We start from the raw sequence: 24602 nt of genomic DNA on the forward strand, positions 1-24602 counted from the left end.
TCACAGCTGTTATTTATATAATGAGAATGAAGGTAGAAACAATCCATGTCAGAGCTGGAGTTAGGAGCATGAAAGTGAACTTCAGTTTTGTTCGTGCCACACTTTTACTGGCTGACCTTGGACAAGCCACATTTTCACTGTCTGGTGTGAAAGAGGAGTACTTAGGAGGCTTAGGTGCTGTGATTCTTTTTTAAGTGCTATCATTGCCTGTCGCTCTAGGGATAGCGTACCAAACTCATATGATGGAAATGAAGGTTTGCTCAACGAGTCAAAAGTTTAGAATTTTAAAAAACATTTTAGAATTTTTTTTAAAGGAGTTAAAACTTTACCATTTTTAAAAGAAATTCCCAAACTAACCAATTTCTTATAGATCGCCATGCTCTACTGACTGCCACTATGAACAATTACTTTGCATTTCTACTGCTTGTACTCAACTGCGGAGATCGTGGTGTGTCAGATTATTATGATCTAATTCTTGGAATATCCCAATAAGAAAGTAACTTGTTTTCTGAACCCAGCTTCTGCTTTTGTTTGTTCTGGTCCCAGGTATTATAAAGCTCAAGATAAAATGAAACCTTATTGGATGAGTGTTGTGATTCCTTTATTTCCATGTACAAAAATATTAACGAGTCTGTATTTCTTCCCAGTAATGTTCAAAAGAGTCAATTTAATAATTAAAGTCTCCAGTCATCTAATACAACCAACAAAAGTGAACATTTCTCCCTGATTTTTAGTAGTAGTTTCAATAAAAAAGGTTACTATTTGTACCAAGAAGCCACTGGGGTCTACATTAGAACTTTTCAGATGGACTCTGTTGACCCTAACCTCTATGTCATTTATCCCCTTAACATTTCTGCCAAACTTGGAATGCCAGCTAACATACTGTACTTTGCTTATTTATTCTCTCAATACTCTCTCTTTGTGTTATAAATTACTAGATGACATTGTGTTATAAATTACTAGACGACAAACATTTTTGTGACTTTTGCCTAGTCTAGCATCTATCACATAGTAGTGCATCTGGCACATGGTAAATGTAAAATAAAACTTTCCTAAATAAATTTTGCTTAAATAAGGGACTAAATGGCTTATTTTAATCTACACTATTAATCTTGAATCTCATATAGTGTTTTATTTACAAAGTAGTAACAAAATTTTTACTTTTAAAAATGTCTGCTTTAGGAATATTTTGATCCTTACCTTCCTTGTGCCTCTGTGGATAATTTTTTGGTCTGGGCTGATGTTCAACACTTGTAGTTCAGATAAGTAATGAGCCTTGATTTTCAAGTCATTTTGGTGATGCTGATTTGAGAGAACCCCTGCGTGGATCAGCTCTACGGGAAGTAAAATAGGATGAGAGCTGGCCCCGCTGGGGTTGGCTCATCATTTACAGATGCATTCTGCTTTACAAGGGAGTCTTAATAGAGTCAACTGGGACGCATGCGCCACATGTAATGTGCTTTTCTTTATTAAAGAACAATTATTTTAACTAGATAAACCTCTTTGCTTTACATTGTACTTGTTATGTTACTATTCTTTTATATTTTCTCTGCTATCAAGGACCAAGTATTCATGATTGACTCCAAGTGTGAATCTGGCAAAGGACGCTGCTCTTTCAACCCCAATGTGAACACTGTGTCTGTGATGATCAGTAAGTGAAAACCAGAGAGGGGGGTGTAAAGTAACATACCCAACACTGACACGAACTATGACAGTCTTCAACCTCTTCTGTACTGGAGTTGTCTTTCTAGTGTGAAGCATAGATTAATAATAAACAGTATAATACTTAGTCAGTTTTCCTTGTATTTTACTAATCTTTTTCACCTGACTGAATATGCTCTGCCTTTCAAATGAAAAATGATTGAAGTGCATGTTAAGCCAAAGCCATTCTTATAGAATGGCTGAAAAGGAAACCATGGTATTTTCGCATTTTCTTACTTCCTGTAAGATGCCTAAGAAGCAGCAGTCTCAATCACTTGCTGATACTCATGGGGCCAAATCAGTGTGATTTTGACCTCAATCACTGAAAGCTTTTTCCTGATGCACCTAGAAGATTCCCTCTTGTGATTAATTACAACCTCTTAGAATATGTCTGCATTATCATAAGTGGACTGGTAACAAATCTTGGAGTTTAGTACACCATCAAATGTGTAATAAGTGCTTTTATCTTCTTTCTTTTTTAAATGTTTTGTCAGTAGTAAATTTTCTCTTTTGACATGAGAAGGGATGAAAAATTAATTATTGTGTTCAAGTGCACCCTGAATTAAGTGCACAGCCCATCTCTCTTTCTTCTATCTAGAAACTCAGTTAGGACAGGTACACCTAACACTAACTAAAATATGAGCTTGGTTGTTAACCATGAATTTATCCCGTGCAGTCATTACAGCCAGCAGAAGTAAGGCAAAAGTATGTCATTAACACAAAAGGTTTAAAACTGCACACTATCCAATTATGTCTGATACTGAAATCAAAGTAGCAGAAAAGTTCCCAAATATTATTTAATATTAATAGTACTTTGAAAAGCTTATTCTGTATTAGGATGAGAATTTTATTCTTGCTTAGAATAAAAAACTGTAAGAAAATTATATGTGATAAAGTTAAATGTATATATTTTCATTTATATCAAGTTAACGGCTGTGAAGGTAACTTTCAAAGATGTCAACATAGTAAAGGGGCATTTTGTCTATTGATATCCACTGAATATTGTTCAGAATAAAAATGGTTATAACTTGATATAAATTTTCTTCCTAAACCATCATTTAACAGTTTTGCCTTGACAGAATTGAATTTGTTTGCAAAATTAGAGTTAGATATGGACCTTCTTGGTTTTTCACGAACTTCAGTCTTGAGAAACTAACTTGCTCCTGTTCTTATTTTATTTTTTATTATTTTGATCAACCATTACAATTTTTCTTATCAAAGAAATTGACATTAAATGATTTGCGTTACTTGAAAACTAAAAAAGAACCAGAATGCTTCAAAGTGTGTACGTATGACTTTATCCAGTTGTTCTTCTCTCTAAAATTATGCCCAATAATTTTTGTGGTAATATCACTTTACTGTATTATCGGCTCTTCTCACTTCCTTTAATTGCAATGCATTAAATGATACAAGTTGGTTAAAATAATTTTTTCTATTAAATACTAAGAAGCATTAACACTTAAAAGAATTTCAAATTCCACAATCAAATTGTGGCATCTAATTGCTTGTGCATGCTCAGTGTTCCTTTGCTATATTTATTCATTGCTATAGGACAACAAGGAACTCATATTATCATTAAAAAGACCTGCCATAAAATTCATGACGCCCAGTGAAAGTACAATTGAAAAACTAAATATTTTTCGACTCAAGTTAAAAGGCACAAGCTTATCTTTACGTAAAACCCTCCTAAGAAATTCTGAATAAAAGAATCTTTGCCCTTAAACACAATTTTCCCCACAGTGACATTAAGACTTCTTATTAATACAAAATAAAGCAGAAACTTCATAACCTGCTAATAAATCACTGCAAATGTAAGACAGGAAGTGAAGCCCATTAAGTGTGCAACCTTGTGTAACTTTTAATATATAATTAATGAGAGGATTAAATAAGCCCTAAATCAGCCTCTGTGTCTTCTCTTTCTTGAAAATAGATGTGCTAATTGATAGCTGTGCTAATCAATGTGTTGAACAGCAGGACTTTGTAGCTCATGGCCTTATAGTTAATTGCTTATAACAAAATGCAAAATAATCAGTTACAAAGGTATCTCAGTTTAACAGCCAACTCTGTGTGCATGTATGCTTCACAAGTGTTCATAAATTTCCCTTTACTGTTGGGATGGAGCCCAGGGCCTCTCACGCATGAGAGGTAAATGCTCTGCCACTGAGCTGCACCCCAACCAGATTTAAATTGCCAAGTTACCCATAAAGTCTGTTCTACACATTTAGTTCTCTCTGTGTGATGTTTCCATGACGTGGACCTGTAAAGGAAGGAGCTACAGCTGACTAAATGCTACCACAGCACACAGAAATGTTCTATTCTGCATTCTTTTCTGGTCCAACTGGGTGGCTTATTGCTGAACAGTGAGCATGAGTGTGTCAGACGGTGTCTGCAGATGCTCCGAAGGCCACAGGGAGGACCTGCCCAGCACTCAGGGAGCAGAGAGCAGGCGGGTTAATTACGGCCTGACCTGGGGAGCTCATTCTTCCTAAAGTACATATTCAGCTACGGTTCCCTGCTTGGGGTTCCTTGTTTCTTAGCAGCTTGGTGCTTACTGATCCTTACTGTGACAAAGAGGGGTAGAGATCTTCGAAAACAAGTCAATTATTAATGTCATGCAGATTAAAATATCTGAGGGAGACCCATTCATAAAGATAGGTCTTTTGTTTTACAAATATTTTCTTGTCACTATATCTATTTTTCATAACTGAGTTACAATATAAAAAATGCAGGGCCTGGGGATTTAGCTCAGTGGCAAAAAGCGCCTGCCTGGCATGCGCAAGGTTGTGAGTTCGGTTCCCGGTACCGGAGAAAAAACCAAAAAAAAAAAAAAAATGCACTTTGTTTACATACTAAGAACTTTATAGCACTAGAGATCCAAATATTCAGGGTTCACCAAAAAAAATGTATGCACACTTCAGGAAAAGAAAAATGTGTATCAATATTTTAATAGTAAATTTATCAAGGCATCATGAGATTAATAAAGTTATCGCTACAATTACAAGAGGAGCTCAAAGCGGTGGCCATCAGCTTGCAGACATTTGTTTGTTACTGTGTAAGCTGCTGCTTTGGTACCTTGCTCATTAAGATTGCTACACATGCATTTCCAGTTTTTTCTCTAAGGACCAGCAGTGTGGTGCGTTTTCTGTGATATACAGCATCCTCTAGGGTAACACCATCTGTTGAAAAAAATCATGCTATTCTTTTCCTGAAGTGTGTATACATTTTTTTAGCAGACTCTGTATATACTTTTAATAATTAGATCTTTAGCAAATTAATAATATTTTGACAGTTTGAAAGTAGGTACCATGTTATCAAGTAATAATAATGGACATTATATTTGATTAGTGAATAAAATTAGAGAAATTTTATTATGTGTTGGAAAGTTTTGAAATCACAACTTATTTTCTATATTTTATAAATGAAAAGATTAAATTTCAAGATATTAAATAATTTAGCCTGTCCCCAATCTGTCAATGATTGCCAAATTAGAAGCCAGGTTTTCTGATTTTTACAGCTGATTTATTAAAATGAAATAATTGTAATATCTTCTGTATATCTGCCATTTCTGATACATACTATATAAAACTGATAGTATAATAAAGATAGAGGAATTTTTTCTATATAATAAGTGGTCATTCTAGGGTTTTACTGTATATACAACTATGTATATGTATCATATATATATAAATACAGTTATGTATATATCATATATATAGTAATTATGCAGGTAATAAGAAGACAGCTTAAACTTTGTCCAAGATTTGTGTGATGGTGCACACCTGTAAGCTCAGTACACTGTGAGGCTGAGGCAGGAGGACTGCAAGTTCTATCACAGCCTGTGCAATTTGACAGCATAGACCCTGTGTCAGAATGAAACATAACAGGGTTGGGGATGTAGCTTGGTGTGAAGGCCCTAGATTCAATGCCCACTACTGACAAAAAAAAAAAACAAAAAGGAATTTTACAGTGAATGGAAACAAATTAACAATTACAAACATTCTGTAATATTTTAAATAACTGCCTAATAAATAAATAAGTGTCCCTTGAAATTTAAAATAGCCTTAAAAACATTTAAATTTCTGTTTTCTTTTTTGTAGATGAGGAGCTTTTCTCAGGAATGTACATAGATTTCATGGGGACAGATGCTGCTATTTTTCGAAGTCTAACCAAGAGGAATGCGGTCAGAACTGACCAACACAATTCCAAGTGGCTAAGTGGTAAGAAAACATTTCAGCGATATTTTCTTCAGTATCATGCCTTAAACTAACCTTTACATCTGTAATGGTAAAGAGGGAAAATAGTTAAAACTAAAGTATGAGGCATGACATGAACAATGCCAATTCTATACTCTAACACTTAAAGTATTTAAGATAAACATAAAATTGCACATTGTTCATAGTTGAGTTCCTTAGTTTACTACTCATTGTACATAAATAAATAGAAGTAGTATCCATCATACCTGCCAGTCCCTAAGCATCTTCTCCAGTTGTTGAAGGATAACATGCTATGATTAAATATTTTTCTTGCTTCATTTCATCTGCTTGTATGTTTTAGTAAAGCCAAATTTAAAGATCAGCTTAACTCAATGACATTTAGATTAATGAATGGATTACGTTCAAGAATTCTTCCTATTCATTTTATACTTGAATTTTAAAATGATAAAACTTGCGCATATTACTTTTTCAAAATTGGACTACTATTTCATAGAAATTCTCGGTGTGATAACCCTAAGATTATCATTCCTCTGTGGTTTCCAGTTCTTGGGGTCGTGGAATTCACATAAAAAGATGCAGATCGGGTTTTCTGGTGTGACTCCTGTCAGATGCTAGTGCTCAGAGGAGGAGGAAGCCACCAGGGATTTTGTTATTTCACCCTGAGGACCATTTCTGGCTGGCTCTGAATGTGGGGATTCACTTCTCTTGAGCAGCGAAGATTGAGTCACTACAGTTAGCCGTCTTATTTTGCAGATAGAGAGAGCAGCACAAGAAAGCATTGATTGTCTATTTACTCCTTCAAATTATTCCTCCACTGCGTCTGGAAATAGAGCATTCTGAGAGTTGTTTTGTTCTGGAAATAAGGAAACCTGTGTGTCTTCGAATGATTACATTTTTCCTGGAGAAGTTTCCCTTTCATTTCATTTGCTTTATTTTAAGGAAAATGTGCTTTTCAGATTTTGGCCTCGCACCCCTCCCTCTGCTTCAGTGAGTTTGAGTTTATGGGCCTTAGATCGAAAACCACACTTTGAAAACCAAGCACTGTTCCATAGAGCAGCCCTCCGATTTCACGAGAAATAACTGGTAGAAAATCTTTTCAAGTTTTACAAAGTCATTAGGGCGCAAATACTTGTCGCGTTTCGCATTTCCCGTGTCTCCAAAATGCACTGCAGTTGGAAGAAAGCAGTCTGAGCTGTCAAATTACAGCTCCATTTTGTGGCTCTTGACGTTGCTGATGTGGAGTGTTGAAAGGAACGCGATTGCTGCTTTTTGAAATTTAATCTCTGAACATTGAACCGTTCCTTTATGGCCAAGTGGGGGAGGGACACACCCGTAGTCGTGCGGGAAGCAGGATGTGCACGTGTTCACCGGGAGGACTTCGCGGTTTATTCCAGAACCCATGTTCGTGGATGCCCACGTCATCCCAGACGGCACGGATCCCAACGATGCAAAGGTGTACTTCTTCTTCAAAGAGAAACTGACGGGCAGCAACAGGAGCACGAAGCAGATCCACTCCATGATAGCCAGGATGTGTCCTGTAAGCACTGCGCTTGCGCTAACGGGAAGAAAACGCTTCACATTATATAAGTAGCTATTTTCAATAGTTTCTCTTCATGCTTTTAGTATCTAGAGCTACAAATATGTAAACAAATTACCGAGACAAATTCCTATAAAATAATGTGTTTATTTGCACCCATCATTTGAGATAAGCACACCGTATTTCAGGAAAAAGCTTCCTTCAGGGAAATTGGTTGTGGTTTTAAACAGATAAACAGTTGTGACTAATTTTCACATGTCTGTTTAATGCATTGGAATTCAAACAAATGGCTAAATTGTCTATTACTAAAAGAAACAAAATAATTTTTGTAAATAAAATACAGGCAAATCTCAGTAAAAGATAACAGTGTGGAACTTTCTAGAATAGTAAAATTTAAGAAATGTTGTAGAAAATACAGGTCTAAACAGTTACCAAAATGTTCTGTGTATAAATAGTAACTATAAATAACACTGAAAAGTTCATAGCATCCTCTCCTACAGACTTATGGACTTGTGTTGACCTATTTGTGATTAGAATTCTTTGTGAAAAAGTATTTCTCAAAGTGTTTATTGTTATTTTTTAAATCCTTGAGTATTGCACATGCCACCAATCAGAACTCAGCTGTTTCTCAAAGACAGCAGGAAGGGTCAAAAGGCCTCTCTGGACAAGAGGGAAAAATAAGTCAGAAATAGAGACTATTTGTGAATGACCCAAGCACCAGTCCTCAGGCCTCCCGGACAGGTGCGTACATAAAGCACGAGATGAGTGAGACTGCAGAGAAATGGAAGAGAGGAAACAGGCAGGCTGGAGCGTTTGACAGAAGAGCCACTCTGCAGCCCACAGCCCAGCCTGCGCTTCTGTCATACATCATTAAAATTAGGGCAGCTATTCGTTAACCAGTTGACTAGTTTACATCTGAAACAGTAAGAGAATAGTCGTGCGGCTCTAGCCATTTTATACAGTACTACAGATATTTCCTATTGTTCTTTAACTATGATGTACAGAAGTGGTTACCATTTCCATTCTGTAGATTACAGTACAGTAAAGCAATCTGACTCCAAGGTGAGTGGTAATAGCACACTTCTGTATTTTCCAAAGTGATGATGTCTACAAATTGGTTTCAGAACGACACAGGTGGCCTGCGCAGCCTCGTCAACAAGTGGACCACCTTCCTGAAGGCGAGGCTTGTGTGCTCCGTCACCGACGACGAGGGGCCGGAAACACACTTCGACGAGTTAGGTACGCAGACTTGGAAGACAGCGCGCAAAGCTCCGCTTTGTAGTAGTTTCTCAGGTGACCGTGCAGCTTCCGGTGCAAATAATGTGTCCATTTTAATCAGTCATCTGGGCTTTGTTCATCCATTTCCTTAAGTATTTTCTTAATTTGTTTTGCCCTTGCATGACTGTTGAAATAATTCTTCCATTAAATTTACTGTAATATAAAGTGAATACATATGTGTGTGCATATAGGTGTGTGTGCCATGTGCTTATAAAATTATATATAGAGAAGGATATGCTTTGGGCTTAGAAATGAATCTGTATTTCATGTATATGTAATATTCTGACTTAAAATCTTTTCATGTAAGAATATAGCCTTATATTTTTACTATCAAATCTAAAAGGCAGGATAGAATTTGGATGGAAAAGTGTCAGAGTGGAAATTACGGGGAAATTAGCATGCTTCATCTTAGACCTGCTCCTTGACCGAGGACTAAGTAGGCCCAGCAGGACATGAAAAGGTGCTCACTTTCCAGAACAAAAAAGACTGACAGTCTGATTGTTCTCCAGCAGGGAGCAGGTCTCTCTGACAGGAATAACACAGTGACAACAGCATTTCCTAGATACTAAGTGCACCAAAGAGTGACTTTTCTTTTGCTTTTATCTTAAAATGGAAATTGATGGTTATTCTCAGATTTTGAGGCAGGTGATAAACTACCAGTAACAGCTATACATAATATCTGTATTGTATATACTGCATATTCAATTGTATATTATAAAATTGAAATATTACATTGTATAATGTAAAATTGTATATATACAATTTGGGAAAAATTTAGTGTTCTAACAGTTATGAAACTGAAATAGACAGTTGTTCTTAAAGGCCAGTGTGCTCTGTGTGTATCAATTTTTCCAGAAGAAGTTCCAGTTATCATTTTATGACATAGTCTAGACCAGTGGTGGCAAACCTGTGGAGCACATGCCACAGCTGGCTCTTTGTACCCTTGAGAGCTCTAAAAGCTTTGCCATCACTGTCTTTCATTATTTCCTCTCAAATTGTATATACATTGTGCTTTAGACTTGTTCTTTGGGATAAAGCTAGACATAACCTTTATTCCATTTATGCAAAGTCTAGTGGTTATTAACTTGTCACTGAAGGTGTCCTAAACTCATTGTTAACTTATATAACTGCATCTCTCTTCATATTTCTCAGCAAGAACTAAATTTGCAAAATTTCACTTAACCCTGACCATTCTTACATTCTTTGTAATTGTTTGCTAATTGGGTTTTTTTATCAGAAAACCTTCATGTTCAGATATGAGAGTACTTTGTCTTTACTATAATATACTTAAAACATCTTACTGTTAGAGGTGCAATTTCAACTTTAAGTCAAAATGAAGTCCTATTTTATGTGAAGAAAAGTCACTTCAAAAATTTTTTTCCATGTTCCTACCTCTAATTCTAGGTTTAAAAGAAATTGAGAGTTGTGTTGTTTTTTACATTTTAAAAAACCTGATATTTTATTATTAAAGGATATTTTGAAAATTCCCAAGCAAAGGTGCAGCAAGGACATTTCTATAGCTAAGCTCTCTCTCCAGAACTGTCACAGCCACTGCTCCTTCTGCTGCCCTAGGTAGTGTGAAGTTTCCTGTGCCTCCATCCATATTCCATGCCACTGTGTTCTTTCCACTTCATATTATTTCATTAGAATTGTTCTCATAGGGAAACAGTCTTCATAAATCCTGATAGTCTCTACTGACATTTTAATTTAACATGTGCTTATCATTTAGTTATTTCTAATTTATAATGATGTATCATAAGTAACTTTCTGAATAGTACTTCCAGGAGTTGAAGAAGGGAAATTTTAACAAACACATTTGCTGTTTAGAAATTTTAAAAGATTGATGCTTCCCTTTTTCTAGAGGATGTGTTTCTGTTGGAAACCGATAATCCAAGGACAACTCTGGTGTACGGTATTTTTACAACATCAAGGTAATTATTAAACAATGACATTTTATGAGTCCAACAATAAACTTTATTGAGTAATAGTAAATATTATGAAAACATTCTTGTCTTCAACTTGTAAATTTAAAAGAAGTGTGGAGTAAAGCCCTCTTGTTTTACTTATTTTTTCCAGGTTACTAAGATATGTTTGAGCTTGAAGTAGGATTTCAAAATAGTTTGCATTTGTAAAGATTACTTGTTGTGAATTACAATGTAACAATGAAGTATGTAAGATATTTTTTCTAAGAAAATAGTCTTAACAGTCATGTTTCAAAGATGATCTTTGACAATTTATTGTCATTGTTTGAGGTCAAAGACATGTTTATTAACTGGATTACTCAGTGGAAACGCAAGCATACGTATGTGTCCAAACTTGCTTAGTTGTACACAGCAATATTTATAATTCTTGTGCACCATTACCCTTCAGGAAAAGTGTAAAAGTGTATAGCATTGCTAGCAAAGTAACTTTCACTATTTAAAAACCAACAGAAACTAAACTAGTTATGTATTCTACATGGCATGTTTTTCGTGTATTTCAGAATCGTTTTTCTATTTTCTAGTTTCTCTGAGATGTTCAGTGTCAATTATTATATACCTCAAGACAATTCTCCATGCCCACACCTGCCTTGAGGATATTTCTGTTAGTTAATTTTGTACTAGGAGCCTTCCTCTGAGCCCAGACTCACATTTTACCATGACTGCTAGGCCGGTGTGGGATGTGTTGGGGCTTTCCATCACACAGTCAACAATTAAATGGAGATCTAAAGGTTTTAATATTATTTTTGAGTGGGTTGAAATATGGCATAATTGTTAACTGCGATGAGCTATTCAAAGAAGAAAATGACAGATGTACTGATTTTCAGTTATCGATGTTTTTCCTGAAAGACGTCTTTGGGATATTCTTAACTCCTGTGTCACCAAAGGAGTAGGCTCACTTTAACTCACAAGGAATTGAGCAAAGAAAAAAATAATCAAATTCTTTAAAAAGTATCAATTCCACTGAAACACTCTTGTCCTCTTTTTCCAATACCAATAAATTTAATACTGAAAACATGAAAATCATGATTTCTGACTATTGATCCTAGTGATATATAACAATATATGTTGTTTCTTTTTATGAGGGCACAAAACCTTTTGCATTAGACCTCCACTTTACAGTAAATGCATAAATCAGAGAAATGTTAGTTTCAGTCAATCTGATGTAGTGACAATAAAAAAATTTTAGGGAGTCAAACATACTTTTTGAGATTTTTACCGACTGAAGATTATTGACGAGTGTTTTGTGGGTGCCTTTTTTGCCTGTAACACACAGAGGAGGAACTAGGATGAAGACAGCTTAGATTACAAGTCAGGAAGACTGAGAAGGCTCTCACCTCAAAGTCATCTCACTATGAAAAGATGGTGCGCTTTTATTAACGGGATTATTTAAGAATTAAATGCATTAGCTTACACTGATAGTGATCTGGGATTCAAACTTGTATCATAAAATCATCAGTACATTTTTTTGTGGCTAAAATGAACTAGTTCAAAGCTTCTTTGTTCTATTTTGGGGAACATTCAGAAGAATTTTTCCATAACTTGGTACTGTCTATGTCCTCCATGTGAATTAAATATTTGAATGCTGTAGGTATCAACACCTTATTTCAATTCAGCAAAAGTTGTTTAACTTTACACTTCTGCACCACAGCATTCAAGTTTCCCGTGATGAATCAGGTCAGCTCTGTATCATAAACTTCACCACCTATTTTTAAAGTTAAAGCACTGTTTATACAGTAAGAAGATAGACTCGTGTTTACTTTTGCAGCTCCGTCTTTAAAGGCTCTGCAGTGTGTGTGTACCACCTGTCCGACATCCAGACCGTGTTTAATGGGCCCTTCGCACACAAAGAAGGGCCGAACCATCAGCTGATTTCCTACCAGGGGAGAATCCCGTACCCTCGCCCTGGAACTGTGAGTATGTAGGGAAGTGTCCCTGTTATCACGCTGATCCCTCAACAAAAATTGAATGCCAGTTCGTATTCATTAAATACAGCTCCAGGTCTCCTGCTGTGCTCATTCTAATGTTTCACTTGAGGTCGTCCGGCTTGAGGACTCCAAAAATCAGGACTTTATTAACCTGTCACGTGTGACATAATGCTCCATTTTTTAAAGTGCTGTTGCTGACAAATCTCCTTTAGATTCCAAAACATCATGTAAGCCACACAAAGAAGACATATTTTTCTAATTACAATAGAATAGGCTCTGAAACTTCAAAAGTGTTAACTTTTCAGGGGAAACTGAGGTATTTGGATACTGGTTATATTTTACAGCACTTCCCTCTATTGAGGAATACCACCTGTTTTAATAAAGGAATAACCAAGTGAAAATGAACTTAGATATGACTTATGTGGAGATTTTTAATTTTTAGAGATGTACCTCCTTTAAAACAATGTGCTATATCTTTCTCAAAGAAAAAAAAATGTTTGGCATATCTGAGTAAATAATTAAAATGTAGGTGATAATTTAAAAAAATTTATATACCATAAAATAATATATACATTAGAATTATTTAACTTTTTTTTAAATTAGAAATCCCCTAAGTGAGAATGACTATTTCTGAGGGGTTTATAGATGTCTACCTATTATGCAATGTTAATAACATGAAAAGGCACATGTAGGGTTACTTTTTCAACTAAGATTCAGAACATTCACCTGCAGATTGCAATGGGAATTTTTCCAGGATTCCAGTTTAAAATTTCCTGTTGTTTACTTTTCACCTACCCCATAGTTACACTGCTTTCTAGATTATTGATTAGTTTGTCTCAGGGCCAGAGATATGGCTCAGCAGCCCAAGCACCTGCCTGATTAGTTTGTCTCTGGAAAATGCCACACAGAACATAGTTTGAGAGAAAAGTTTCTTCAATTGCTCATTATGAAAAATATAATCTTCAATATTTCTCTATATTTTGGAGTAGAGTTATGAGTTACAACATGCAGTGGATGTAAATAATGAATATTTTATAAAAAAGACCAAAAGATAGGTAATACAATACTCATGTAAACATAACACTTATGACCTTTTTATTGAACTTGACATTTCCTTTGCTAATTCTGTACTCCTTTAGATATTGATCCCACATTGTTTTTACTAATTATTGACTTGCTTCATTTTTTGTGCCATTATAGTATATTTATAATGTATTTTTTCCCTTTATTGTCTTACTGTCTTAAATTTGCCTGCTATTAGGGTTTTTAAAAAAAAATTCAGGAAATATCATTTGCAAAGCCTTAAAAAAGCTATTTATTTACAATTAAAAACACTTGAGGTTTGAGACCAGCCTGGGCTACAAAGTGAGATCAAGACCAGCCTGAACTGCATAGTGAGACCCTGTCTCAAAAAAAAAAACAAAAATTAAGTTAATATGTGTAAAAATTACTGACTGTCCCTATTACAACTGTATCTATTATTTATACAGTTACATAAATATTTTCTCATTGTTTTACAGTTACATAACAGTTTCCTACATAAAAGTATCATAATTGTCATAGTTGATAAATATATAAGCTGTTTCCAGTTTGCTGAGATTACAAACAGCACAGCAATTAATTAGGAATGCTCTCTGGAAGTCTGTGTCCTAAATTTCAGTAAAATCCATGATAACATTTCATTGAGAAAAAAAAAAAGAAAACACTTGAATTCGGTTCCCTGGGTAGGAAGCCCAAGCGTTAGCCATTTACATAGATTTTATATAACACAATTAACTTTTAATTAACTTGGGAGAAATTATGAGAATTGTTACTTATCCCTAAAACCGGTACATTTTTAAAAGTTATGTTCATCATACCTCACAGTACCATGAAGTTCACACTGCCCTCTGAAGTCACCACTCCTTGATGCTCACAGCTCAGAGAAGTAGGGGCAAACGTCTGCTCCTTTTATCCAGCTCAAGGACACAACTGAGCAGTCGTAGCGTCTCAGACACCTGGGACATTGGAGCTGGGTGAAGGGAAGGGAACAGAGAGAAAGGAAGGACGGAGAGCAGCTTGCAAATGCCACCGCAGGTCACAGGCTCCCTTTGAACCCTCCAGAGAACTCACGTATTCCCAGAGAATGCGCTTGCTCAAGGATCAGGCAGGTTCTTGAGGATGACTTGAAGTTGATCTGGCCCTAGTTTCCCATCTACAGGGAAAGTGGAGAGGTGGCTGTGATTGTAGATACTTTCACAGAATCATTAATGATTCTTTGAATAAATATGGGATTTGTACAGGAGTAACTGGTTTTGTAGGCTCCAACTCCATTCTCCCTTAATCCCCAAAAACCTTCTCAAGAGGAGCCCAACAAGGGGATAAACCCAGAAGCAGATAAAAGAGGACCAAGCTGGCTTAGCAAGAGTGCGGGCACAGAGCCTCGCATGGAGTGTTCCAGGCCAACCTGCTCGGGGCTTTCCGAGTAGAACGTGTGCATGGCGTGCGCCTCTGCTCAGCTGCAGACATCATAGTGGTAACCGAGTTAGTCATGCTGGAAATATTAGCACTGTGGAAATGGGCAGATGCTACAAACCAGGGTTTCCTTCCCCGCTGAAGAAAGGCCACCTCGGGCCCCACCTCGGTTCTGCGCATCAACCACACCACCACTAGAACGCCACCTTAACTCAGGCAAAGAGCTCTGAGAATCACAGTGAGGAACTGCTCACATCAAGAAGCCATTACTCTGTATTACATGGCCATAGGTCAGCCCTTTTAGTGAACCAAAATAAAACCTATGTGAAATTAGAAAATCCTACAAAAAAGTCTCTGTTCACAATGGTTTAGCTTTTAAGAATAAGCATTTTTCCTTCCCTGTTCTAAAGCAGGGTAGAACAAGCCAGGGCCGGGTGACACACATCTGGAATAGACTCTGCGCAGAAAGGGAGTAGGACATGCTTAAGACATATTTCTGTAATGTGGCTTCTTCCATCTGGTGTTGAGACCAGAACAGCTCTTTTAAATCCAAAAATTGTCAGATGAGTGGTCCCGAGGGGAAAGAGAGGCAGGGTGGAGGAGTGACCTTGGAACTCCTCCTAGAAAATCTAGCTTCCCGAAGATCTGGGCCCTCCACCCTGCTTAGGCAAAACCCATCAAGTCAGCTCCGTGTGGTGAGTCAGAGCAGCCCTGTGGGTCTCTTCCCGGGCTTCCTGCTCACGTGGCGAGGAGACCAGCAGCCCAGTGCCCCGCAGTGTTCTTTCCCTGGTTAGGAATGCTGCCTCTGAAGTCCTCCCAGTGAAGGATCAACTGGGATTGTCCTGCTCTATTTCCCCTCACAGTAGTCTGGTTGCCGGGTCAACCCCATAAATAGATGACCCTGGCAGAAATCCTATACCAGTGTTCGAATGCTCTCTGTAGGTGCTGCTTTTCCAGTCGGGCTGATCACTGGTTAGCAAAGGGCCTCACAGGCCGCTTCAAGTCAGAGGCAGGAAGCCAGCCAGCGGTGTCATAACGTTTTCCATCAGGAACTCAAGTTTGTGGGAGAAACAAGACACCTTTGGTATGCTGCAAAGGGCAGCCAAAGACTGCACACTCTCTCTGTGGCCCAGCTAACAAATTACATTATTCTGTTGCAACATGTACAAAGCCTCTGCAGAGGCCGATTTTGTATATATTGCATATCCTGTTAAGGCAAGGCTAAATATAAGTGTTCTATTTTAACCTCTATTTGTAAATGTAGCAGAACCGTCTAATTCAGTGTCCAAGGAATTACGGTTCCCTAAATTCCTCAACCTTTGCTCTCCCATCTCTGAACTTCTTCACTCACCCTGGAAGCTGTACCTTCTACACTACTCTGACTTAATTTTAAAACATACTGGCTTTTGTGTGCATGCTTCATGATCCAGAACCAAGCAGTTACTTACTTCACACATGTCTTGAGTTCTCACTCTCTTTCTTGATTGTTATTGTGCTTTGAATATGTCTGTCTTCTTTACTAGAGTATTTGTGTTTAGAAGATAACAGTAATTTCTTATTTGTATGTCTTGTCTGGTGCACATCAACACGGTTTTTGAATAAAATATGTCCAAAGAATGGGTGTATATCTGTTTACACCCAGATATATCCAATCTGATAACTTCCACAATAGATGTGAGGCAGTATTCAGTATTCAGGAGAAGCAGGAGGTACAGATGTTTGTGGCCACCCGACTTAGGCAGGACGACATTTGGAATACTTCTTTCACAGTGCCTGCCTCCAAGTTCAGTAACTTAAATTGTCTTCTCTCAAACAAGGACTTCTTATGGCTGCCTGATAAACAGGAAGAGAATAAACTGAAGGAAAACAAACCCTGAAAAAAGAACTTGAACCAAAATTATTTAATGACTGTTTATTGAGTAAAGTTTAGTTTCTGAAGAATGAAACACCAGCCTCACTCCCAGATGTGGCGGTGATGTTCTGATGGCCCATGGATGTTCTGCTATGTGGGGCTTTGGTGCACCTTTTCCCTAGGTCTGGGACCAGGGGAAAGATAAGGCATCTTGTTTGGAAGTGGGAGCATCACAGTAGTCAAATAGTGTCCACAAAGGTCATCACCTCTTATTCTTGCCGCTACTCTTATCACTCATTCTGTATCTTATCTGCAAAGTTTATGCCATGAATAATGCAGGAGTTACTGTCAAAAACTTTACAAATTTAAAAATAAATCCAAACTTGGAGACGCTTGTTTCTAAGGGAAAAGTTCATTATGAATACACACACACACACAAATTTTTAGTTGCCAATGGAGAATAAGTGTATAAGAGTATAAAGTCACTGATTTGAGCTTATTTGCTTGCATCTTCTATTTTATAATTATGGTTTCAAGCAACCTTCACAAACTTCTCTGAATTTCAGTTATCTTTAAGTAAAAGCCAGAAACTAGGCACTGATAGTTTCAAAGCTCTTCACACCAGAGCCTATGCGAACTGGAAATAGTTAAGAATTGCCCGGTGATAGATGCTAACTTTGGATCTTTCTGGAAGTTACAAATGTGAATGCTTGCAAATATTTAATGGGACATCTCAGCTCAGCAAGCCATAATTAGTGGTGTTCTGTGAAGGTCTGGAACTCTGCGAAGTGCCCATGCATTGTTCTTTCCATGTTTTCATTTGCTGAGCAATGCGTTTCCCTTTTCCACTTTGAGTGAAAACTAAAGGAGAAAACACCCTTAAGTCCATATTTTGCAGAAGCGTGGAACACATCCCACAGCTCAAACAACCTCAAATTAAATTCTTTGTCTTCATCTTGGTCTTCATTGCGGGCAATTTGTAAGCCTGTGTTCTTAAACATGATGCCTTTTCTTAACAGAAAGACACATGAACTGAAGACAGTGGAATAAGGGAATAAGATAATGGAATAATGGAATAAATAGCTTTGCTGTTGTCTCCTTCTCTCTCCTTTGTTAAGGAGAGAGATCACTGCCCTTAGTGCCTTTTTCCAAAAAGAAAGCTGTGTTTCCTGGTTCTGTGCACAGCTGTGGTCCCACTAACTCTTCAAGTTAATCTGGAAATTGCACCCTTGAAGATGTAGTCTAAATCAGTCAGATCACACTGGAATTTACAGAGATGCATTGGCAAATATGATTCTGTTTGGCAAGCAACTCAAAGACATCGGTAGTACTGGAGTCTGTTCCATGGGTTTGAACCCAAGGTGTCCATGTTCCCCTTGGGACTCAGAGTTGTTTTTCTTTCTTAACTGAGTCAGCTTTGAAGATGTGGCTGATTTAACACAAAATTCTGCATTGCTATTTTTCTGCTGAAATCTAACAAAACTAGCCTCATATTGCTGCACAAGAGGAATCATTGAGAAGGAGGGGCCATCGATGCCTTTGGGTAATGTGCGACTGTCCAGTTGGTCACAGTCCCCATTGTGTCTCCCCTTGTACCCGTTGCCCTTAATCAGGAAGCTTTCTGGTTCCTTTCCTCTTACCTCCAACCTCTCTAATGAGGAGCAATGAAACTAGAAGAGAAGTGTTATGAAACTAGAAGAGAAGTGTTATATTTTTCAAGAAAAATATAACAGAGTCTTTCTGTTCCTGGAAGCAAAGCTTTTGTCAGGTATTTAGTAGGGTTAGTAAATAGCACTTATATGTGCCACACTGTACAGCTTCACTTATATAACCCAGTGTTTGGCTCCTACTCACTAGCAAGTTGTAATTCCCAGCCTCAGTAGTTCCCACCGTACCTTGGGCTTGGCCTCAGATGCTGTATACATGGCTCCTTCCTTTCAGAAGCCCTGGCCAGTGTCTCTTTCCAGAACCCAGAAGCCTTCTATGGGTCCATTTTTTAAATCTCTTTATTGCTTTCTATCTGCTTCCTAGGATATGAGTCTCTGAATTCCATCTCCCATCCAGAGTCCAGGTCCCAGTTCCATGCAGCCCTACACCAAAATCACAATGGGAGATCATGAATGATATAATGCACACTCAACTACTCAATATCTACTATCACCAGCTTTGTTATAGCTCCAATGTCAGAGTAGACCCTTTACTGTCAACCCACAGATTGCACTCTCCATAGAGAAATGAACAGATACGTATAGCAAGGAACACTTGATGCACTGTTGGGGAGGGCTGTGAAGAGAAGGGTCAGGCTGAGGAAAGAGTGGAGATGGGGAGAGGAAGCTTCTTGTATGGCATGGCGGGAAAGAAGTCACTTTTGAACTGAGACCTGGTAAAGCAACATACAGACATGGGACAGGCTGTAGAAGAGCATGCCAGAAGGGGAAAGTGGGTGCAGGGGCCAGGAAGGGGGCAGCAGGGGCACAGCGCAGGTGGCAGCAGAGCTGCACCACACAGAGCTTGAGAGCATTGAGGCTGTTGGGATCACCCTCTTGGGGGCAACCATGACTGGGGTCTGTTCCGGAGGAGATAAGCAGACCTAACACCCCACACCCACCACTGCATCCCTCCTATAAGGGGAGATCCAGTGGGATAAAATTTTTGCATGTTGGAGTTCTGCTTGAATTTGAAGATGCCCATTTAATTTATTTTAACCAATAGCACCATAAGATGGCATCCACAAGATATTTTTTAACATTATAGTTTCTGGCACAAAAATAAAAAATAGAAAAGTGATGGATGAGGAGAGTGAAAATTATATGAAATACAACATGGAATCATCTCTCTGGAAACAAATATGGTGGGATACATGGACCTAGACTCATTTGGTGACCAAACTAAACACAGATATAACCATCTATGTAGTCAGGCTGTTTATTTTCTCCCTAGTGAATAACAAATACACTTAAAACTACTGGACCTTCTAAGTGTTTTTGAAAAGAGGCCTTTTGTTTACCACTAAAATGAAGTGACTTTTTTATACTGTTATTTGTTACTTTTTAACTGCCTTATTTCAGTGTCCAGGAGGAGCATTTACACCCAATATGCGAACCACCAAGGAGTTCCCAGATGATGTGGTCACTTTTATACGGAACCATCCCCTCATGTACAACTCCATCTACCCGATCCACAGGCGGCCTCTGATGGTCCGCATAGGCACCGACTACAAGTACACAAAGATCGCCGTGGACCGCGTGAACGCAGCCGATGGCCGGTACCACGTCCTATTTCTGGGAACGGGTGAGTGAGTGCAAGCTGTGCTTTGCAGAGTATGTGGTAAACCAGAAAGATCCCAGTGTCTGCCCTTGCCTTGAGTGAGGTATTGAATCTCTCTATGCCTCAGTCTCCACAACTATACGTGGAGCTATTAAGATAAATTATGTTGCAAGATATCTCGGGGGAAGAAGTGTGTTAGTACATGTAAATCATCTAGGATAGTCCTGGCACCTACTAAAGACAACTAGAGGATAATGGGCAAAGTGAAGGGCTGGAAAGGAATATATAGTGTGGGTAAGCACGGTATTCTTCAGAAGGAAAGTAAATTCAGACGTTTCAACCTATACCTGGAGCCATTTCCTTAGGGTGATGATAATGGTGGATAACACATTGCAGAAAACATTTGGAAACAAGTCTAACTAGAATATACATAGCCTTACTGAAAATATATATGTGGCTATTTTAATACACCCACAAATTCTACTTGGTGGATGTATTTTAATGGAAGTCGAGTGGAAATATTCTTGTTCACATGTTCATAGGCATCCGTGACGAGTGATTAGCGAGTGTGTCTTGTAATGGTGATTCTCAAAGTAGGGACAGTGCAGGACAGCAGAATCCATGTTGCTGAGTACTTGTTAGAAATAGAAGCTTCCAGGCTTCACTCCAGAAATTCAAAGGCTGAGATCCGAGTGCTTTCAGTAACTCTGGTGCACCCCACATTTGGAAATTATTACACAAGGGAAGGAAACCTCAGGCAACTGGTCAGGCTGTATTGAAAATACCTTTCTCTTCCTGGTTTATGTTACTTACTATAATGTCCTCTAGGTCAACCTGTGTCCTAAATAGCAGGGTTTGTCACATCTCTGACTACCACAAAGCAGTGTCAGAATCTCAGACTCACTGCCATTTCAGAATCAGTCTGTGAAATGCAATAGTTTCTCTTCTAATTCAGAAACCAGACGTAAAACAGGTCTGCAGAAGTCATTATAAACTACGGCTGTGATGGAGATCGATTCTGAACTAAAGAGTGGGTTATGCTCAGACTTCAATCAGTTTTAAACTGTGGTTACTTATTCGTGGCTAACTAAAATTTCCAGAGAGTGTTTTTGTCATAAAGTTCTTATTTTATCCCTTTTTATTCTTCCACCTAAAGTCCCAGATCTGAATCTTTCAGTCTCACAGAATTTCAGTTGGAAATTTCAGGGAGTGAGAATCTTCTAGAATGCATGACTTGGCACCTTCTCTGCATGTGGATGTCTCAGTTTTCACTTGTTAACTCTCTGCTGAGCAACAACCTTTCATTCCTCACTCTCCTCTCAAGTCTGCTGCCTGCCCCCCTGCCCTTCCTGGACCGAGTTATCTTATTTTCCTTCTGGAGGTGCTGCCATTAGTACATGTTTTCAGCCCATGTGATCACACTCATCACGGGAGATGTGTATGTGGACATAACATAGTTTCAGGGGTTTTTTCAATCCACCTTCCTCCTCTCCCTCCAGCCCTTCTTCCCATTCCCTTTTGAAAAAGCTCTATTTCCATTTTCCCTTTCAATTCTTTTTAAAAATCCCTTTTCTTTTTCTTTTTAAAGATAAAAGAATGAAAACATATTGACAAAAACACACACATTTAGAAAATAACACAAAAACAATACAAGCCGTACAGAATTTCCAGACAAGGTGATAGGAAATTAAAAGTGGTTATTGTATTACATATTACTATCTTCAAATTGGTTACTCAAACAAATATAGACATGTAAGATTGATCAAACAATTAAACATTAACTGTTCTTTTCAATAGAACAATAAAAGTCAGTAGTACAGCTATGTTAGCTATCCTGTGCATACATATATACATATTTTCCCCTTCTTTTTTTTCTCTTTTCCCTCATCCCAGTTCTTTCCTTTTGAGCAGTTTCATTTTGTTTCACAATGACTATAGTACCTCCTAGATTTTTTTCACTCTTTCAGGTTCTTGCACTAGTGAGACAATATGGTGTTTGCACATGCAGGTCTGATTTATTTGATTTATGAGTATGGTCTCTAGTTGAGTCCATTTACCTATAAAAGCCTCGAGATTATCTTTCTTTATAGCTGAGTGATATTTCACTATGTAAAAACACCACAACTTTTTTATCCATTCCTCAGGTGATGGGCATTTGGGTTGCCTCCAAGATTTAGCTATGACAAATTGCTAAACATGGGTGCATATATATCACTGTGATATGATGTTTCCTGTTCTGTGAAAATAACCATAAGGGGAATAGCTATATTGAATGGGACCTCTAGTCCTAGTTTATTGAGGAATCTCCAAACTGATTTCCACAGTGGTTTCATCAGTCTACAGTCCCACCAGCAGTGGAGAAGGGTTCCTTTTTCTCCATATCCTCACCAGCACTTGTTATTGGTTGATTTCTTATGATAGTCATTCCTACTGGAGTAAGATGAAATCTCAATGTTGTTTTAGTTTGCGTTTCACAAATGATTAACGATGTTGAACATTTTCTCATGATTTATTTGCCATTTGTATTTCTTAATCTGAGAAGTGTGTGTTCATCTCAGATGCCCATTTTTGGACTGAGTGTTTGAATTCTGAGGGGCTGATGCTTTTTAATTATTTATATGTTCTAGATAGAAGTCCTTTGTCTGAGGGACAGTCAGCTAGAATTTTTTCCAAACCTGTGGGTTTTTTTTTTTTTTTTTTTTTTACTCTAGTGGTGATTTCTTTAGATGTGCAAAAACTTTCAGTAAGATGAGATCCCATTTGTTGATTATTTGAAGTATTTCCTGTGTAGTGTGGTTTTTATTCAGGAACTCTCTACCTACCCCTATGTCTTCAAGTTTTTACCTGCTTTCTCTTCCAGTAGATTTAGTGTTTCTGTTTTATATTTAGATCTTTGATCCATTTTGACATGAGTTTGGTGCATAGTGATAGACATGGGTCTAGTTTCAGTCTTTGGTATATGGTGAACCCTTTCTCCCAGCAGCATTTATTAAAGAGGCTATCTTTCTTCCAGTGAACTTGTTTGGCCCCTTTGTCAGAGATGAGGTAGCTGAGTGTGTTTGTGGCTGAGCCTGCATCTTCCAGTCTGTCCCATTGCTCCACTTCAAATTGCTTGCTCAGATAAGTCTGGTTTTTTGCCAGTATCATATCGATTTTGTCACAGTAACCTTGTAGTAGTATTCTTTCAAGTCAGGGATTGTGATGCCACCTGCCTTGTCTTTGTTGAGCAGGATTGCTTTTGCTATTTTTGTCTTTTCTGGTTCCAGATGAATTTTAGGAATGTTTTCTCTAGATCTGTGAGGTACAATAATGGTATTTTAATTGGGATTGCCTTGAATCTGTACAACAATTTAGGAAGTATGGCCATTTTGAAAATGTTGGGTCTTCCTATCCATGAGCAAGGAATATCTTTCCATTTTCCAAAATCCTCTTTGATCTCTTTTTTTCAGAATACTGTAGTTTTCATTGTATAGATCTTTCACTTCTTTTGTTAGACTGATTCCTAAATATTTTAATTTTTTGGATGCTATTGTGAAAGGTATGGTTCCTTAAATTTCTCTCTCAGAGAAATTTGTTGTTTGTGTATAGCAGTGCTATTGAGTTTTGAGTGTTGACTTTGTATCCAGCTACACTACTGAATTTGTTGATTAATTCTAGGAGTCTTCTGATGGAGTTTTTGAGGTCTTCCATGCAGAGTATCATGTCATCTGCAAATAATGATAATTTCACTTCTCCCTTTCCTATTCTTATTCCTTTTATATCTCTCTCTTGTCTAATTGCTCTGACTAATGTTTCCAGAACTATGTTGAATAAGAGTGGTAACAGTAGGCATCCTTGTCTTGTTCCTGATTTTAAAGTGAAAGCTTTTAGCTTTTGTCCATTTAGTATGATGTTGACTGTTGGTTTGTCATAGATGGCTTTGATCAGATTGAGGTAAAGACCATTGATTCCTATGTTCTGTAGGGCTTTTATCATCAATGCGTGTTGGCCTTTGTCAAAAGCTTTTTCTGTATTTATTGAGATGATTATGTGATTTTTGTCTTTGACTCTGTTGATATGGTGTATTACACTGATTGATTTGTGTATACTGAACCATCCCTGCATCCCTGGTATGAGTCTTACTTAGTCATGCTGTATTATCTTCTTGATGATTGGCTGAATTAATTCTGTTTGCTAGTATTTTATTGAGTATCTTTGCATCTATGTTCATTAGGGAGATTGGTCTATAGTTCTCTCTTTTGGTTAGGTCTTTCTCTGGTTTTGGTATCAATATAATACTTGCCTCCAGAAATGAGTTAGGGAGAATTTCTTCTTCTTCAGTTTCATTAAAGAGTTTGAGGAGTGTTGGCATTAAATCTTCTCTGAATGTCTTGTAGAATTCAGCTGTGTATC

The 24602-nt window shown here is 37.7% G+C and overlaps 1 protein-coding gene across 1 annotated transcript in view; it reads left to right on the forward strand.

The window, feature by feature from the left end:
* Positions 1 to 24602, forward strand: part of Sema3c (sema domain, immunoglobulin domain (Ig), short basic domain, secreted, (semaphorin) 3C) — a gene marked incomplete at its 5' end in the record, with an annotated part of 157803 nt that overhangs the window by 89454 nt on the left and 43747 nt on the right. The window contains 7 exon segments of the mRNA XM_005377197.2: positions 1561 to 1651; positions 5799 to 5918; positions 7310 to 7452; positions 8577 to 8691; positions 10592 to 10661; positions 12478 to 12622; positions 20012 to 20234. Coding sequence (XP_005377254.1) covers positions 1561 to 1651; positions 5799 to 5918; positions 7310 to 7452; positions 8577 to 8691; positions 10592 to 10661; positions 12478 to 12622; positions 20012 to 20234 — 907 coding nt within the window.

Source organism: Chinchilla lanigera, unplaced genomic scaffold, assembly GCF_000276665.1.
Source record: "Chinchilla lanigera isolate Chin_1 unplaced genomic scaffold, ChiLan1.0 scaffold00009, whole genome shotgun sequence".
Classification (NCBI taxonomy): domain Eukaryota; kingdom Metazoa; phylum Chordata; class Mammalia; order Rodentia; family Chinchillidae; genus Chinchilla; species Chinchilla lanigera.